This window comes from Clytia hemisphaerica, unplaced genomic scaffold (assembly GCF_902728285.1).
Source record: "Clytia hemisphaerica strain Z4C2 unplaced genomic scaffold, Clytia hemisphaerica genome assembly, whole genome shotgun sequence".
Classification (NCBI taxonomy): domain Eukaryota; kingdom Metazoa; phylum Cnidaria; class Hydrozoa; order Leptothecata; family Clytiidae; genus Clytia; species Clytia hemisphaerica.
The window spans coordinates 1-18,613 of NW_027104364.1; the positions used below are offsets into that span (position 1 = coordinate 1).

Genomic DNA, 18,613 nt, shown 5'->3' on the forward strand with positions numbered 1-18,613 from the left:
TTATCCATTCTTGGTAAACTAACAACAAAAAGTGAAATTTTGTCCTTTCAGGGGCTTTGTTACCATGTTACCTAATTATCCAGCAAATTTCATAGACTTTGAGACAATATTTATTGATTTATTAACAAAAAACGATTTTTCCAACTTTTTGACATGTCACAGGACTTGCCTTTTTTAATGAACATGTCCAACAAGAAAACTGGAAAAGAAAAAAAGAAAAAGAACATTTTAGAAGTTGGGGCCGAAAGTGAGATACGGAAAAATAAACATTACGTCATACGTCATAGATCGCCTTTTTTGCTTAATCTCTTTTTTCTCTATGACGTGAAGCTTTAGGAATCAGGCTAAAACGCCTCGGATCCAGTCTAAAAACTCACATAATAGATTCCGTACGTTATAGATAGCTTTTTGTTTAACCTTGGTAATATCGCCCGGAACCAAGTGAGAAGTAACGCTATTGCAGGCGGGACGCCCCGGTAGTACCGCAGGCGGAATAAGTGTTTTAGACGATTTGAAATTAAACTACGATTTAACTATTCTTAAATTAAGACCCTTAGAAACAGTGTTGATTACTTGTAAAACATTTCTCATACATTTCTCATATATCTATATAGCTTGTTTTGGTAAATAAGAAAGGAGAGTAGAAGTCCGGTTTAGACACTTTCAAAAATCAGATTGATGCATACATTTTTGATGTTGAAATACACTTTTTTTTTTAAGAAACTAGTTTTACCAAGCAGCCTCAATGTTTCTTAAGAACTCGGCCTTTTGAGCCTTAAATGTTTCTTACATGTTTCTAAACTTTTTGACATAATCAGCCTATTTTTCATGCAAAGATTGGAAGGTTCTTAAAAAACCGTGTTAAAAATGTTATTTTCTCATTCTCAGCCTCAGCATGTTTCTTAGATGTTTCTTAGTTTTTAGGCATTCTGAGCCTCATGTTTCTTAAAAGTGTGTTTCGTGTATCGACCGATTTTCCATTTCCAGTTAATTCGATTCGAGTTTTCTCCCTTCGACCTGCCGTGTGAAAAATTTTTTGAAGGTTTCACCAAATTCTTGCATCAGCATTTTTATGTCACTTCTTTTATCAAAGAACAGAAAAATTTTGTAAATAGTTTTCTTTGGTTCTGTTTGGCTCGTGATCTGAAGCAATCATTGCCGAGAAGTTAATAGGTTGTATTCTGTAACACTTTTGCCCTTCTATACGAAAACTTTTATAAGAGCAAACTATATAAGAACATAAGGCTTCGATGGCCAGAATAATAAGAACAAGTTACATAAGAACATCTTGAGGCTTTGCGAACTCTAAAACTACTAAAACACTCGATTTCTTAAGAATTCGTACAAGAATACTCACAAATTGGTGAAAATAAGAACATTATAAGAACATTTTTTAAGCTTGAAACTCAAACTGCTTTAAAAGAGCATCGGAAGACTTCTTATAAAAGAACGTTTGAATCTTAAGTCTTTTTGATGTTCGGAATATTTTTGTTCTAGGTACGAAGCTTCCACACCACAGTAAAGTTAGTGGTCTATTACCCAATGAAGTATAAGCCCGAAGGGCTAGAATCGAATCTCCTTGGTAGATTTGAAGCCAACAAATCCTACCAAAGTTGCGCGGCCTTGAGCGGCTCGCCTGTTTTTTACACAAATGACGGATTGAAACTAAAATTTACCTCTAAATTTCGAAAAAAATATCAATCGTAAACAAAGACATTGCTAGATTCAATCTGTCGTCAAAAATGCGGCGCATTTCTTAAGGCTTCACTTTTTCTTGCCTGAGAAAGGCTAGAGATTGAACTCTAGCCATTCGGGCTTTAAACTCAATGCTATTACCTCTATCGAATATGGAAGAGTAATATCTCAACAGGATGTCATGCTAAAGCCTAATTATCTTTAATAGCTTTTTTGTCTCTAATTAAAGTCTTTTTATATTCCTTTTCTTAATCAAGAATACTTTATCGACTTTATCTCGCGCTTTCTCTTTTTATTAGTTTATATTATGGACACACTCACCTTTAAATTCTTTCTTGCTTTACTTCTGTAAAAAATTCAAGCAAATTAGTCCATTGACTTTTTAGAATTTAGAATTTATTGATTGAGTTAATTGGCAAAGAATCGTGGTTTCACATACCACTGAAGTTGGAGTTTAATTATAATTAGAAAAGACTTAGAAAGTGTGGCCAAAAATGGGCAGTTGAAATGTTTTGTTAAAATCGTAAACTTGATTAATAAATATGCCTCCGTTTTTTTGAATTTTCAAAATTCCAAATTGTTGTAGAAATTCGAAAAAGGTGATTTAAACCAGCAGATTTGACAATATTGATGATAAAAATTTAGTTGATTTATTACAAGTTTGTTTTTGCGGACATAAAATGGCCGGCGAAGAATCAGGTGGTTATGAATTTAAAACAAAAGGGAAATTACCAACAAGCTGTCAGTGTTTGATTTGCCAAGAGTTGATAAGACAATGTGTTGAACTTCCCTGCCGTCATCCATTTTGTAGCAGCTGTTTGCTGAGATGGGAAGATCAAAAACGAAAAGAGAGGAAAGGCCTTGAGCAGTATGTTTTATCTTTTTTATTCATAACAATTTTTAAAGGTTTCATGTCTTTAGGGGGGGTGTTCTATATTGAGAGGGTGCCAAAAATATATTGACTGGTTAGGAGGGGGGGCTTGAAATCTTTCTCAGGATATCAACAGAGTGGAAATTCTTTTGACATTTTTGTAAATTTCTCCCCCCCCAACCCTAGTACATACTTTCTGACCACTCCCTAACAGTTTCCTCAAAAATAAACGTTCCAATCTGCTTTTCCTTTTACAGAGAGAGAACCTTCAGGTGTATGCTTTGTAATCAAGAATATAAAATTCAAGAAGTAAGTCACTCTTTCGTATGGTTTCTTATTAGTTTCCATCAATGATTAAATAGTTTTTCCTAAGACCTTCCCAATTATCGTCTATTTTGTATCGGAAATTTGCACTCTCAATCCCTTACTCTAGCTCGCCTTAATTTCTAATTTTCAGTGCAAAAAAACACTTCTAAAACATTCACTGTGTCAGGGGCTTGGGAGTCTCCCCTACCCACTGAAAGATTTGGCTAAAACTTCGTTTCCGGTGAGGGAAACTTTGTTTTCATCCTCATTTGAAATTTAATGGAAATAAAGCATCCCGCTAGGTTTTTTGACCTGGGAACAATAACATTTCCATTTCCATCGGGATTTCGATACGGTATTGAAATTAAATGAAATATAACTTTTTATTGCATCTGGTTTATTTAACAGAAGAAAAAGAACACAGTCGTAGACAACATTATCACTGAAGATATAGAAGTTTTGTGCAAACACCATGAGCAAGGATGTCCGTGGACTGGTGCTATCAACGATTTTATGGTATATGGTTCCAATGGTCCGATTTAATTCCTTGGAATATTTTGACAGTCTTTAAAAAATTTAGGGAAACTGAACATATGCTTTTTTCACATACCCGTAAAATCTTACTTAAAACCACTTAGATTTGTTATTGTTTGGGGAAATTCCCAAAAGACAGCCTTTTGAACGATTTTCCGTAAGGTAAAACTTTACGTACATGTCAAAAAAGCTTGAATAAAATTTTAAGATCAGCAACTTGTTTTATTGAAAGATATATTGTCTTCGTTTTATGTAATCAAATCTTTTTTCAACAGCAACACGCCAACACAGATTGTCCATACGTCGAAATAACGTGTCATTTTACGGGATGTGACGTACGCTTTTTACGTAAAGCGAAACAACAACACGAACAAGATTGTCCAATGAAAGAGATGAACTGCGTTTACTGTCAAATGGCTTTTAAAGAAAGTGATGAACAGGTAAAATTGCTTTTCTTTAAATATTACAATAAAAAGCAACAATGGCAGTAATCTTGGATAAATTCCGAACTAAATCACAACTAGTAAACTTAGAAAATATCCGATGAAACCAATTTCAGTTTTACTCATAAGTCCCAGAATTTTTTTAGAAAACCTGATACAGTAAGAAACGATATAATCTGCATAAGTGTAACTTCTTCGATCCTGAGAATGTCAATGTGGTTGAAAGCTACGCGAGTCTTTCTGTCCTCAGAGGTTAAATGTCATACAAAGTTAAACTTTCATGCTTATGGTCAATAGACGACATTCTGCGATGTAGAAGACATGTTCAAATCCCCTGTTAACGTGTTTATCAAGCATAAGATCTGTAGAACTTTACTGTGAAAAACAATAAATTTAGCACGTGGGGAGAAATTCACGTAGTCCTCTGAGCTTTACACACAATCATTTGTTTAACGAAAAGCTGGTAAAAACCCCTGCCATATTTTGATAGAACAATGTATACTATTTTTTGAAAAAATTCAAAACCCCGTCTTTATAAAAAAATGGTTCCCGCTAAATCTTTACGACGATTTTTAGTCACGTGACTGAAGTGCTTGATAAGAGATCGGGTGAGCCCTGGGTTCGAGGGCGGCCTAAAATTAGGTCTAAAATCTGGATAGAAAAGTACAAACTTTCGGGAAGAACTTCCAAATCTTTATCGTTTTTGAATGGTAAATGTGTTATAAATATATTTCCGCGATGTCATAAATCTAAAATCTAAATTCTAGAATCATTATCGACAATGTTTAAAATATCCAACGAAATGTCCAAATCAAGGATGCGAAATAGTCTTTCCAAAGAATGAGGTATTTGAATTTAGGCTGCCAGCATCCTGTTGATCTGTTTTGCTATAAGCGATGCAAATCGTCCTCAAAAATCATGTGTGCTTAGCTTAGTTTCTTTTTCTTTAGTTTTGAGTGAAACCATAGTCATCATATAAAAAAACTGGTCTGGCAATGTATTGTTTTAGCTTTTTGTTCAATTTTCTTTTGTTACAAACAAAACACAAGTTGCGGTTTGCCTACCTTTTTGATCACATTACCAAAACCTCCTCTTGGGATTGGTCTATTTTCTATTCACATGATCAAAAAGGTTGTAAAATAAATCGATTTTGGTACCATCTTTTAACAATAAAAAGAGACAAAAGCCTTCAAAACTAGTGTTTTTATCAAAATTTTGTAAAGTTTCTGCCTTCATAGCCAAATGTTTTTGTTATTTTCTTTCAGGTTTCTGGTCATCAAAACACAGAATGTCTTTTTCAGACAATTAAATGTGAATTTGAAAATTTTGGTTGCAATGTTCAGGTATTAACTCTTTCATCTGGCAAATCCAAAGCACTGAGATACGTCATACGGGGACCGTCCCGGACGCTATCATATATTTCGCAGTGATGTGGAGATGGACTGTGTTAATCAAATTATAGACCCAAACAGACGGAAATTTTTTCTAAAGTAACAATTTTTCGTAGCGTCGAAAGAAGCGTATTAGGATGTAGATTTCAGAACTGCCTGCTCAGGTAAGTTGTAGCATGTCTCAAAAAACCTGAAAATTAACATAATTTTTGAAGGCCATAAGCTGGCGGAAAATGAGGAAACCAATGATTTGCTACGAAGGATTGGCTAAAAATAGAAACATGAAATTTGGACTGAAGCTGCACATCATTAAAAGGATCATTTAGCAAAAAAATATTTTTGAATATTTGCTGACATCAGCACATTTTTGCAAAATTTCGTATTTTGCTGATTTCTGCTGACCACAGCAAAATTTCGAAAAGTTTTTTTTTGTAAAATGATCCTTTTAATGATAATCAGTCTAAATTTCATGTTTCTACCATTAGCCAAACTGGAGATATTTAAAAACCAATTTTGCTGACGTCAGCACTTTTTGGTTTTTGCGCTTTTTCGCAAAAAATAAGGGCGTAAACAATTAGGTAACACCCCTACAGGGAAACTTAATCATCGTATCCTTCGTAGCAAATCATTGGTTTGCTCATTTTCTGCCGGTCAATGGTCTTTAAAAATTATGTTAATTCTCAGGTTTTTGAGACATGCCATAACTTACCTGAGTGTTAATAAAATTAATTTTTTAACTTTTTTAAAAAATTAGGGAAAAAGTACTTCAAGACGTCATAAAACTTGAATATCTCAACACTAATGATCAAATAAGAGTGAAATCTTCACCTTAGATGCATACTATCGAGAGGAAGAAATACACGAAAAAAGATTTTGGAAAAATGATGACGTGATTGTTTTTTCAGCCAAAATATATTTTTGCTAATTTCTACTGATGTCATCAAAAAAAAAGATATTTAAATTTTGAATTTTATGACGCCACCAATTATTACGTCATAAAGCACTTTTTCCCAAATTTCTCAAAATAGACAAAATATAAATTTTAAAGGGATAATCAGATGGTCTGAGATTTTAAGGGTTCCTGTTCTTATACATGAGAAAACGTTATTCCCCAAGTAGTTTTGTCAACTGACAAGTCAATGTCAGGATATTCCACTTTAAAATTTCGAAATCTCAGCTCTTTCCAACGTGAAAGGTCCGCGAGAGGTCCCACTGTTTTTTTATTGAAGTTCCTGAGAAGTCCTGACTTGTCGAAGGTGAGATATATTTCAGGGGTTCTTGTAGAATTTTCTCTAAAAGAATCGACATTCTTGACTCAAAATAGGAATCCTCATGGTTTTATGTTAACATGATAAAAGGGAAGTAAAATAAAGTATAAAAGTGTTACCTAATAAAAGAAATAATTACAAAATGCTTTGCAGGATTTTACACTCTAAACCCCCTGATAGAAAGGTTTTCTTCGGAACCGACGGCGATAATACTAAAAATTTGCTCCTCAACGGTCCGCATAAACAAATAAACGAAAGTGAAAGCAAATGTCTCTCGGAATTTTGTGAGTTTGTAAGCCAACTCGGTTTACAATAACAAACTGGAAAGCGCGATGCGAGGATCCATAAAAAACATGGCGACTGCTTTTTGAGATCTTTTAAAAACCAAGAATTTGAGTTGGAGATTAAGAAACACTATTAAAGTTTTGGGTAAGGAAAAATGCAGTCCGTTATTTTCTGTAGGTTCCGTAGTGAAATATCTCAATCTTGGCAACCATCTGATTATCCCTTTAAGTACAGTAACAGCCAGCTCTGAAATGCGCTTCTTTTGACGTATAAATAACCATATCTGAGGCCCCCAATTTTCTGCGCCAGACTTATTTATTGCCATACACGAGTTACGTACTGTGAATTATCATCGTTTTGATCATCTTTTTTTCAGGTTCTTCAAAAAGACCATGACGATCACAAAGCAATGAACAGTCAACACCATCTCCGATTTGTCCTCCACAAATATAACGAATCGAAAGAAGAGTTAAACTCGATAAAAAATGAGTTATATATCGCTAAAAACGAGTTAACTTCATTGAAAGACAGATTGACTGATTTTCAGATCGTGCAAGATGAATCGAATGAGAGAATCGATTTTTTGGAGGAAGAGCTACGGAAATCAAGGAATGAAAACGTGAAAACACTCGAACTCTTCCAAATGGTTTCGAACACAGTTCAATTACGCAGCCTTAATTTGAAATCATGTGAAGATCTTTTTCATTCAATTAGCGAAAAAAAATTTGAAGAAGAAGAATTTATACAAGTCGAGCCAATAAAAGCCGATGACAAAGTATATAATTTTGACGGTTTCAACGAATTATACAAACTTTTCCCGAAATCAAATTTACCTGTTTACAAAAAGCGAATGGACAATTTGTTCAAGAAAATGGAAAAAGGGAAACTTTATTTCCATCAACAAAACATTTTCGTCAAACTCTCACCATTTCCTCGTAACAATAGTGAACAACTTTTCGTCTACCATGTCACAGACATCAACATTTTTCGAAACGATCCAATACGACGCACCGTCTTCGCCAACGACAACTTCATCTTGATAGTTGATATTCGATCATTATATCATCTTTCCATGCAAATCACGAATTTCAATGAAGAGAATTCCGAACTCTTCCTCGTCAGCCGTAAAAACCAGCAAAAGTTTTTGTTGAAATATGGTTACTATAACAACTATTTCAATTGGAATGATTTCAAAAACGAGAAGAATGAGGTCATTTTCTATTTGAAGAAAAAGTGAAAATAAAAATTTTTGTTGATTTCTGGTTTACACTTTTTTTATCTGCTTTTCCGCTTGAGATAAATATCTTCTCAAAAGGAAGATTCTGTTCCAATGTGATTCCATAAACGAATAGAACGAGAACATTGCAGAAAAAAATGAAAATGAAACACTTGAAAATTTCGATGGAATACGAACGAATCCAAAGATGAATTTGTTTGGGAAGAAAGAGACTTTCTGATACCATTCGAATCGATTCAAAAGTTATTTAAATTTTTTTATTTAAAAGATTGCTACAATTTGTGCAATGGAATATTTTCATAGGTATCTACTTTACAGTTTTTTAAATAAATAGAAATATTTTTGTACATGAAAACAGAAAAATAAAATGATAAAAAATGTTTCCTACGTCTCACGGTAATTCATACATGTTTTCAAACCACGTGCAATAAGAAATTTGTAAAACCACCCTTGATTTTCCGAGACCGAAAAATAATAATACGAATGCTATGAAAATTTGCATGAAAATCACTCATTGCTAAAAAGGAGGGGAATATAATTGTTACAAAATGCTAGAAAACTGAGCAAACCTTAAATTTTGACCGGACAAATATTTTTCTGACGATTTGCCAGTCTTTGACAATAAACTGAATTTGAAATGTCTAAAAAGTTGTTAGAGAAAATAATGAAATTTTGAAATTCTTTTTGAATTACTCGAGTTAAACAAACAGTAACAAAACATTCGAAACTCGTTTCCAATCAAACGACGTTGCCATCAAAATGAAGAAGTTCCACTGAGCTGAACGCAAATGTTTCCGCCATTTTGTTGCTGGTTGTCAAGGGAGACGATGATCAATCCAGTAAACGAGGAGTTGGCGACGGTCGGTGTGAACGTCACTGGAACACGGATGTAACTTTTCGGTCTGAAAAGATGAAATATCGATAAATAACCTTCTTCTATATTATAATACGCTCAAATGCAATCTTTCTCATTCTCGCTTGAAGCATTTTCACTAGCGATTTTTAAGCACTTGACTATTACGTTAAAGACGACAGATTTCTATAAAGCCAGAAGGGCTAGAATTCGTGCTTTATCGCAAAACCATCGCAAAAAATATTGCTGCTGCTGTTTTCGAAAACCCCCGAAGCTTCTTATTAGTCAAGCGCTGAAATTCTATTGTAATGTCACGTGACTTAGGTAGGATTTCCTACCTAACCTCGGCACACTTTTCAGCCAAAGCACGGCATCTACCCCTTCGGGCTTTATAAAAATCATTTTTTAACAAATTGGTGAAAGTTTGTAAAAATTTAGAAATTATGACAAAAGAGAGGCCTGCTGGTACTCCCAACACTCCAACACTTACAAGAGAAATGCTGGTTGGTCATGATTAGCAAAGCCAGACCAATCACTTTATGATAGAGATGATAGGCTTGACTCTCTTAAGAGGAACTAATGTTTTGGATAGATTGATAAGAGCTAGAGGGACAAAAAATGCCTACTTACTTGAGAAAGAGTTTGGTGTGTTTTTCGACCACAGAGAAAGGAGAATGGAACCCACTTAATCGAATCTAAAACAGAGAAGAATAAAATGATTTGAATAGAAAAGTTAGAAGATATTTCAGATGACAAGGATCCAGAAAATAATATACGATTTGAACAAAAAAGTAACAACAATCGGCTCTTCGAAAGATATGATCGAATAAATGTTAGTAGAAATGGAATCGGTGTAAAATAATTTGTTCAGAATTTCCAACAACAGTAGTCTAGTTTAAATAAAGATAAATTTTAATTTTCGTAGGAATGTTTGTACTCTCGGGTACCTAATAGCCGCCCCCCCCCGCTAATTAATTTTTCGAAAATTTTCCACCCAGGACATTCTTATTCCAACCCCCCCCGCTTAAATGTTTTTGAAGGTTCCCTTTTTTGTCCCAATTCTGCTGTATTAGCCTCCTTTAAAAACAATTTCCACCCAGGACATTTTTATTCCAGCCCCCCGCTTATTAAGTTTGAGATTTTTTCCAACCCCCCCCCCCCCGCTTATTCCAACCCCCCCCCCCCCCGGCTATTAGGTACCCGAGAGTAGGAATTTGGGGCAAAAAATTCCATGGGAACTCACTCTTGTCACTTCTGTCCCATCATTACACAATCGAAATTTCATTTCTTTCGTCTTGCCAACTTTCGTTGCAGGGAATTCCACGACATCATCTTTGAGGAAAATGTTTCCCAAACGATCTGACGTTACCATGGCAGCAACACTTGTTTGCAGTGTTTTTGGAGGCCTGTAGAAAATGAATATCAGTAGTTTTAGTAAAGTTTTTCAGATCTAAACGTAAAATAGACTTTACAGTTACACTAGAAATTAGCCGAGATTTTTCAATATTGTCAAATTTTGAGGTGGAAATGTTGATTTCGAATCAGGCTAAGAGCGTAGAATTTTGAACATAAAATTGAAATCCCTGAGAAACAGTGTTGATTATCGTCACACATCACTCCTAGCTTGTTTTTGTAAATAAGAAGGGAGAAAAGAAGTCCAGTTTAGACACTTTCAAAAATCAGATTGATGCATACATTTTTGATGTTGAAATATCGATCGATTTTCCTTTTCCAGTTAATTCGATTCGAGTTTTCTCCCTTCGGCCGTTGCCGTGTGATACCTAAAAAAAGACGAGAATTACCGAAGTTAATAGATAAGTTCGTTACTTTAGCATGCTGGGCGGCTGTTTCAGCTATAGCAATGGAAGGGACAACTTGTAGTTAATACACATTGATGTTATCACGTTTATTGATCAATATTACATGGGTTGTAAACGATTCCTGTCTAATAGTTCGGATGTTTGTCTGAAGAGTCGGAATTCTTACCTCGAAATCCCAGAATTGAGAATAGATGCCAGCTTGTGTTGGTTTGAACATGATGGGAAGCTGAGAAAAGAAACACAACCAAAACGGGGTTAATAAAGTTGTTAGTGGACTGGGTTGAAGAAACAGTTTACCTTCGTTTCCAGAATTAAACAAAAGACCTTTCCATTTTAGCGGGCCAGCATCTAGAACTTATTTGTGATTTGTGATTTGTAAAACGAAAAAGTTGATGATACCTTAGTGATTTGTTGTGCACCAACGATTCCATTCGAGTTGAGAAATTGGAAAATTTTTGATTTCGTTGACGTGATTTGAGCGTCGGCTTCGATACTTTTGAAGTAGGTTGGCCCGACGGGTTGCACGCTCCACTGGATGTCTTTCATTGATGAGTTACTGATCGTGAAGATAGAGTCTAAAAAGAAACGAGGGAAACTTTAGATTTAGTTAGCACATGTTGGCTGGTAGATAGTCGAAAAAGTGAAAACATAATCAAATGCTTTTTTCTAGTGCTTTTAAAATCTAATGTTGCAAATTAGTATATGAGCCAATTAATGTAAAATAAAATCGAAACATTCTTACAAAAGACAGTACTAGGCTACTACAAGACGAGGAATTTTGGAGGGAGAAAATCCTTCAAACCTTGATTAGTATTGCAAGGAGTGGCATCAAACTCCATTGTGTGTGGTGAAATAGAACAGCTCTCCTTCGCTGATGCTTTCTTAGTGGAGGAGGGATGTTGGTGAGGTTCTAGTGAGAGATCGTGTGAAGGGTTCAACAACGGTGGAGAGCGAGTGGCGTTCTTCTTCAAACCGTTTGTTTTGGAAATTCGTTTCTTCAAGTTTTTCATGTTGATTTTCACCTTCTGCAAAGAATAATATGAATATGCTTGAGTGAAGTAAAGAGTATATTTCCATTAAAGGTCTCAGTGATAAGATAAGTAAGAGCAGAGGATTAGAACAGGAAGACCGTTTATTGGTTAACAATTGTAAGCTCTAGTTTAGACGGCACACATTTCGCCCTGCCTATTCTAATTGTGAATTAACTACTCTAACAATTAAAATAGGCAGGGCGAAAAGTGGGCCGTCTAAACTAGAGCTAAATCTTTTAGAGGGAAGACTTCTTGAGGACAAAGCATTAACATAATAGTAAATCTCACCTTTTGCTCACATCCGCATTGCACGTAAACACAACCCGCCCAAAAGTCTTCCTCATGTTTTGCCAAGAAAGTGTGACGGGCGTCTATTCGAACGCCCAACGTCTCGAAGGGCGGTACTTTATCCTTGGAAGGCGTGATGACGAGAGTTTCAGCTGGCCAAATGAATTCGAAGGGAAGCGGTTTGTTGGTATTGTTGGTGATTTTTAACCTGCATTCGGTGGAGGGAAGACTGGAATCTAGCTCGACTTCTTTCGGATAAACTTCCCATTCTAAAAGAGAATTTAAGAAGAAAATTAGGGAGAAATGTCGATTGTTAGTCACTAAGCCGTCAATAAAACTCCTACAAGCAAAAAAGAAATTAGTTAAAATTGTTACCTGGCATGTCTTTCGTCGTGCTTTTATCATACTCCACCGAGCATCTTCCTTCAATATCTTTGCTTGGAATGGGCGTGGCTTTATGACATGGAATGTTCCTAATATCAAATTGCACCGTCTATAAAATCAAATGTAAAATGATGACTTAAATCATATTGTACAATACCTGAATATTTATAGGTTTTTTATATATAACCTAGGAAACTAACCGATTTGATCGACCTAAGTTCAGATTAAAAACGAAAAGTAATATTGTAAGCTTTCCATCAAGAACAATATGCGAAACAATGGAAAACGATATCCAACCTTTCTCTCATTCCCACAAGTTATCGATAACTGTCCCATCCATTCTGTCTTGTTAAGTTTCGATAGAAATGATCTTTTAGGATCCACCCTCACGCCTAACTGTCCATGGGGCGGGATACGATCTTTGGAGGGCGTGATGACAAATCCATCTCCAGTTGGGCATGAACATTCGAAGGGGAGTTCTTTGTTGGAATAGTTGATGATTTTGAGGCGACATTGTGAAGTGCTTGCATCCGAAGTGGACGAAAGGTCAATGTTTAGAGAGGATGGAGAAACCGTCCACAGTTCCGTTTGCGATTTGAATTCTGAAAGAAAAAATAATACAGTTTTAAACCCTTGCATGTGTCCAATAAAGAGCAGTTTTTGCTAAAGCATTTAAAAGCCTAATCGTTGATTCATCTTTTCTTGAAACCCTTTGAATAAATTTTTCCAGAAATGATCCCTCAAAAGACTCGCCTTCAAAACTATTCTTTCTTCTATTTGAAACATTCGGTAAAATATGCACCAATTCTTCGTCTTTAACGACGTTCTTATCAAAAGATTGCGTAGCGATGACGGGTTTTGTGACCATGGCAACAACGTTTCGTTTTAGACTTGTCAGAAAGAAATCTTCCCAGTCTGCGATGTCATTATATTTGATGTCCTCGGTGACGTGACTTTCGTTCAAGAAGTCGGAAGTGATGGACAAATTCTTCAGAGTTTTACTTTTCTGGATGTTCGTTGTACGGCGTCTGTACCTGACAAAATGGGAGTGAAAGAGGGAGTTAATCTAAAGAATCCTACATTCAATAAAACAACAAAAACACTAAAAGAACGACAAATTTCGTCCTCCATCCCGACCCGGATAAATTGTTCATCCCAATGTTATCATTCCTCTTTGCCTATTACAAAGAATAACCACATCAAAGAACGACAAATTACGCACGCGTGTTTAAAATGCAGGATTCTTTAGGGGGACAGACTGAAAAGTTAGATGAAAATTTTTATGAAAGTATTAACCACCAAGCAAGGAAAATTCGCAAGTAAGAAAAATCGAACCGAATTCCGAAAAAATAAAATAGACTTTGGTGAAGATCAAGATGAAAGCTTTGTATTTTACAGAGCAGACTGATGAAAAAGTAGCAGTAACAACTTTAGTTTTAAAGATAACAAATAAAAAATAAAACTTACTTCCGATATTCCCTTCTCAGGACTTCATCGCCAGAAAAGATGACCAATTGAGCAGGAGTGAACGAACCTCGTTGTGCTTTTAACGCATGTTCCTTTAACGGTTGGTAGGTCAGTGTAATCTGACACGAAGTTTTTTCCATCAACACAAAATTATTTGGTGATATGGTTACATGAGTGGAAGGGTATTCGATGCGTGCAGTGATGTCTAATGTAAAAGAATGGAAGTTGAAAGAAATAAAGGAAAAGGCTATTGAATAAAAAGAAATCTAATGCAAGAAATTTTGTCACAAAGATTGTCGCAGAAATTTTGCAAGATTGAGAAAGCTATTAAACCTCAATTAACACCAATAAGGCCCGGAGGAGCAAGGGTAAGACTTTAAAATAACCGGATCTAGTTAGAGAGTGAACTTGAGATAATAGGATCACGAAAATTAGACCAGAATTAAAACATCAAGTCAAAAGTTACTGTCATCCAAAATTTTTCTTACCGGAGAAGCATTTCAATGCAACGAAGGAAGCTCTCATTCCACTATTTCTCAACATCAAAGTCACGGTTCGCTTCTGTCCGATACTCAAATGTCCTAAATCAACCACGAACTCCCCGTTCACAACCTTCGCTCCACTAATGTCTAAATTAGAACATCCTCCGTACCCCGATAGAGGGATGACGTATTTCGTAGCACCATTCGTGGTACGTAAAACCAGGGAGCTTTTATCCATGCTCAGACTGGTCGGTGAGTAAGAAATATGTATGGGAAGTTCTGCGGACGGTTTTAATGTAGTTTCATATTTATTGATAGAGCGCTCTTGTAGTGAAGTGTTCGGATGGATTTGAAAGTTCGGATGACTGTCTGATATACAGACTGATAAATCTATAGATTTTGAGTTCGAGTTATTTTTCAATACAATGCGTTGTTGTTTCTTAGTGAGTAAAGCCACGCCAGACCAATCAAGTGATAGTTTATTACACAGAAGGATTGGTTTGTTGAGTGTGGGTTGGGCGTTGATGCAAGTTCCACGAAGGGACCACTCGTATTGGTGACCGTCTGGAAGAAGTGTGACCAACAAACGACTGAAATGAAAAAAAAAAGTTTCAACAAATTGATTTTTTTGGGAATTCGAGCTTCAAACTGTTCATATCTTGTTCTTATTTTCAAAACAAACTTGAGGTATTTTAGGCTTAAATGCGGCCCTAATTTCCTCAAATTCGGTTATTCCGCAGACTCGGGAATGTTTTTAAATTGTTTTTATTTATTGCGTCTTTGAGTATCATTGTTCTTGTTAAAAATCTTTATAGAAAAAATGAGTGAAACGTTTTTTTTTGAATATCCAGCTGAAGTACGTTGCTTTTTGGATGAAAAAAGAGCAACAAGGTGGCACCCTGTCACGACAACTTCATGTGCTTATTGACAAATCTATGAATGAAAAAGCACGATGTGATGAGAAAAGCGTGTTCAAAAATGCTGTGCCGTGAGCAGAGAAGAATCATAATGGGTACCTTTCAGAAGTCACAGCGAAACCAGAAGAAAAGGAAACTTTAATTTCGCTTTCACCGCCAGGCTTGATTTTCAGTGACGTTGGATGAACGGTAAATTGTGCGCTCGCTCCGATGATCTTTGGTTCCAGTTTGAGAGAGATGTTTCCAGCATTACGTAATGGTATGATTCGACTAACTGTTTGACCGACTGTCGAATTAAATGTTATTGCCTAAGCAAAGAAGAAAGAGAACTATAGCTTTCCGTTCAAAACTTTCAAACTTTCAAGGCCCTAAGGGAAAGGGAAATTCCCCATTCTCTAAGATCTTAAGTAAAATTGTACGTACATGTGAAGATAAGAAGACACACTTACTTGCATAGTTTTAAGAGAATGAAGCCTTGAAATACCAACAATGGCTTTCATGAAAATATTTCCAATTTCTTTAGGGTTTTTGGTGTTGGTCACAACACGAAGTTGGTTGGAGAATTCGTCCGGTGGACTCATTGTCTTCTCATCTATTGCTATGGAAACAAGAGTAATAAAATGTTAAACTTCCCCAACAAACCAGGCAGAGCTTCAACAACAGCATCAAAAGTCAACGTTCTATTACGATACGACCCTTCATTTGGAAGACTATAACAAATTTATAATTATTGACAGGCAGAAAAAGAAGAAGTGGGGTAGTCTAACACTGGGGCTGACTGACATCCAGTCCCTTGGTAGACGTACCTAAAATAGGAAAACCTATTCAGGGAAAAAGTGAATTCCCGGAAGTCTTCCCGGAAGAAAGTTTCTCTGATCAATTTCAAAAAGTTGTAACAAAGGTGTTTACAAAAGTTCTCCTCAATTTAAGTCTTATTTGATGAACGAGTTTTACCCGACTTTTAAGTCCCCCCTTTAAAGGTACAGTATCAGATTCCGAATACTTATGTCGCGATAATACAGATTTCACTCAAACTAAAGATAAATACTTGTTGCAAAAATATATCTAGATTACACGTTTTTATAAGGAAGACGCCCGGAACACGTTTATAAGGAACTTGAGGCTGAAAATGGTACGAAAAATAAGGATATAAGAAATCAAGTTAAGGAACAGAGAGTTATTCTTTAAACTTGCACACATTTACAAAGGCCTGAAGAAAAAGATGACAAAATATTGGCACAGCAACATTGAATGAGCGTCGTTTCCTTTACTTTAGTCCATTGTTCAATCTTAACAGGTAAATAAATAAGAAACTCGATAAGGAACTTTGAGGCTGAAATTCTCTGAAAAATAAGGAACTGCAGGCTCGATGCCAAATTAAGATTCCTTATAAAAAAACGTGTGTTATTAAAATTTTTAAATTTCTAACTTTATATAATTTGCATTGTCTGAATGCTTACACAAAAAGCTGAGCCTAAAAAAACTTAAACAATTTCCCTGATGATAATATGTTGAAACACCTAACATACAGTACATACAACTTTCATCTACAATCCACTTTATTTAAAAACAAAAACTTTTGCAGTCAATTCACAATGCTAGTCTCACAAGCAATATCAAGTTTCGTGAAGAAACCCACATTTGTAGGTTTCTGAAAATGAGACCAGCAGCTTTGGGAAATCAACAAACTTTTGTTATTTTTTACAAAAGGTGGAAACAAAGATGTACAACGTCAGCAAAATTGGAGATACTGTAATGTATTCTCTCAGAGGGCCACAAAACACATGGCTTAGGATTAAAAATACATACAAAAATCTTTTTTGACGAAAACAGTGCAAAAACAATAAGAACGAACAATTACTAGACTCCCATTAAACCTGCACATGAAGTTTGACCATGTCCCAAGACGTTCAAAAGATGTTCATAACATGTACAAAGGGGATGTCACGAGGACAAGACAGTGGATGACAAGAACTTCTTATTCAAAGAAAGATCAGAACATTGAAACGCGTGTAGCAGAAGAATAAAAAAGACACATGGTTAGATAATTGACAAATGTTTTGATTATTGATCAATAATCCCTCCATTATCGATATCACCCCTTGTTGTCCGAAAAAAAGAAAACACTATGATATATCTACCGGACAAAATTACAAAATCAAACAAGAATATTTTCCAAACCACAACGAACCAGACAAGCAAGTACATGGTATAACATATCTCTTCCAAAGTGACAAAAAATTAAACTCCTCACATCTTCGTAAAGGTGATAATAATTTGTAATTATTCTCACCAATTATAACAGAAATTTACTTTCAAGAAAATTGACGATAAATCAGACCCTTCTTGTAGAAGCCGCTTTTTTCTTGGTGAAAATGTACCTCTTTAAATCTAATTAACACACAAGTCTTTGTAAACAAAATATGCCGCTAATTGAAATATCTAGAAATTACCCTTAAAATGAAGCCGAAGTTTTTTAGAGCGCAATCCCTTTTTTACATTATGAACAAAGCGTCCTTACGCGCTCTGCTCACAAAGGATTAAATTAGATGTGAAACAATTTATTAATTAAATAATTTAATTACCTTCTCCAATTGACAAAGAGGTGTTCAAGGAACAACATAACCTTTGAAAAACCATTTTTATCCCGGACACTCGATCAAAATTTATCCGGACAAAACTATCAAAATTGAAAAAATCTTTGCTCAGGTTTTGTTGTTGAATATTTACATAACTGATGTCTCCAATTTTCTTAAATCTTCAAAAATCTCTTTTCTAGCGAGCGAATGTGAAAATCTTTTAATCAAAGAGGAGAACACTGGAAACGAGTGAGATGAAAAGAGCGGGAAAAGTTTAAAGACAACGCCAACACAGCTGAAGCTCATTTATTTATTGATTTATTAAATAAAACTTTTCATGATCAAGGATTTTGTTATCACCTGATGAAATCCTTTGTTTTTCAAATAAATTAAAAACAAAAATGAAGATGAAAATGAAATGTGAAAATTAGAAGGGGAGTTAATCCAATAAAATGAGTTATCGATCAATGAGGGTTTAATACGGAACGGAGATATTTCTTACTGAAAGAACGTCTGATATCAATTTTTAATCTGCTTGAATCATGGGAACGAAATACACGTCGGAAGCGGTATTCCTTTATTTGGAATAGAAGTTTGGTGGTCAAGACTTACTGATAAAATCTTTCAGAACTTCCCTTATTTCCGAAAATTATCGCAGCTTTTATTTTCGACATACATACTGTACAATGAACATTTCTTTCAAGCAACATTCAGATTTGGGAAAAACATTGACTCATTCTCCATTTCCGTGCAATTTTCAAA

The 18,613-nt window shown here is 35.3% G+C and overlaps 2 protein-coding genes across 3 annotated transcripts in view; one reads left to right on the plus strand and one right to left on the minus strand.

The window, feature by feature from the left end:
- Positions 1-2,279: 2,279 nt before the first annotated feature.
- LOC136818379 (TNF receptor-associated factor family protein DDB_G0290965-like) lies at positions 2,280-8,045 on the plus strand. Its single transcript, XM_067074717.1, has 7 exons — positions 2,280-2,563; positions 2,824-2,875; positions 3,281-3,388; positions 3,682-3,846; positions 4,617-4,694; positions 5,115-5,192; positions 7,170-8,045. Exons 1-7 carry the CDS (start codon positions 2,376-2,378, stop codon positions 8,028-8,030), a joined length of 1,530 nt encoding a protein of 509 aa, XP_066930818.1. The 5' UTR covers positions 2,280-2,375; the 3' UTR covers positions 8,031-8,045.
- A 639-nt stretch (positions 8,046-8,684) lies between these two features.
- Positions 8,685-18,613, minus strand: part of LOC136818378 (uncharacterized) — a 29,639-nt gene continuing 19,710 nt past the window's right edge. For both annotated transcript variants that reach the window (XM_067074715.1, XM_067074716.1), the window contains 15 exons: positions 15,722-15,870; positions 15,372-15,580; positions 14,362-14,945; positions 13,874-14,078; positions 13,160-13,440; positions 12,704-13,008; positions 12,398-12,515; positions 12,023-12,291; positions 11,506-11,728; positions 11,103-11,278; positions 10,870-10,929; positions 10,579-10,664; positions 10,127-10,289; positions 9,514-9,578; positions 8,685-8,932 (listed from right to left, as the gene is read on the minus strand). In XM_067074715.1, the coding sequence (XP_066930816.1) occupies positions 8,785-8,932; positions 9,514-9,578; positions 10,127-10,289; positions 10,579-10,664; positions 10,870-10,929; positions 11,103-11,278; positions 11,506-11,728; positions 12,023-12,291; positions 12,398-12,515; positions 12,704-13,008; positions 13,160-13,440; positions 13,874-14,078; positions 14,362-14,945; positions 15,372-15,580; positions 15,722-15,870 (3,041 nt within the window). In that variant the 3' untranslated portion in view covers positions 8,685-8,784. The remainder of the gene's footprint in view (positions 8,933-9,513; positions 9,579-10,126; positions 10,290-10,578; positions 10,665-10,869; positions 10,930-11,102; positions 11,279-11,505; positions 11,729-12,022; positions 12,292-12,397; positions 12,516-12,703; positions 13,009-13,159; positions 13,441-13,873; positions 14,079-14,361; positions 14,946-15,371; positions 15,581-15,721; positions 15,871-18,613) is intronic.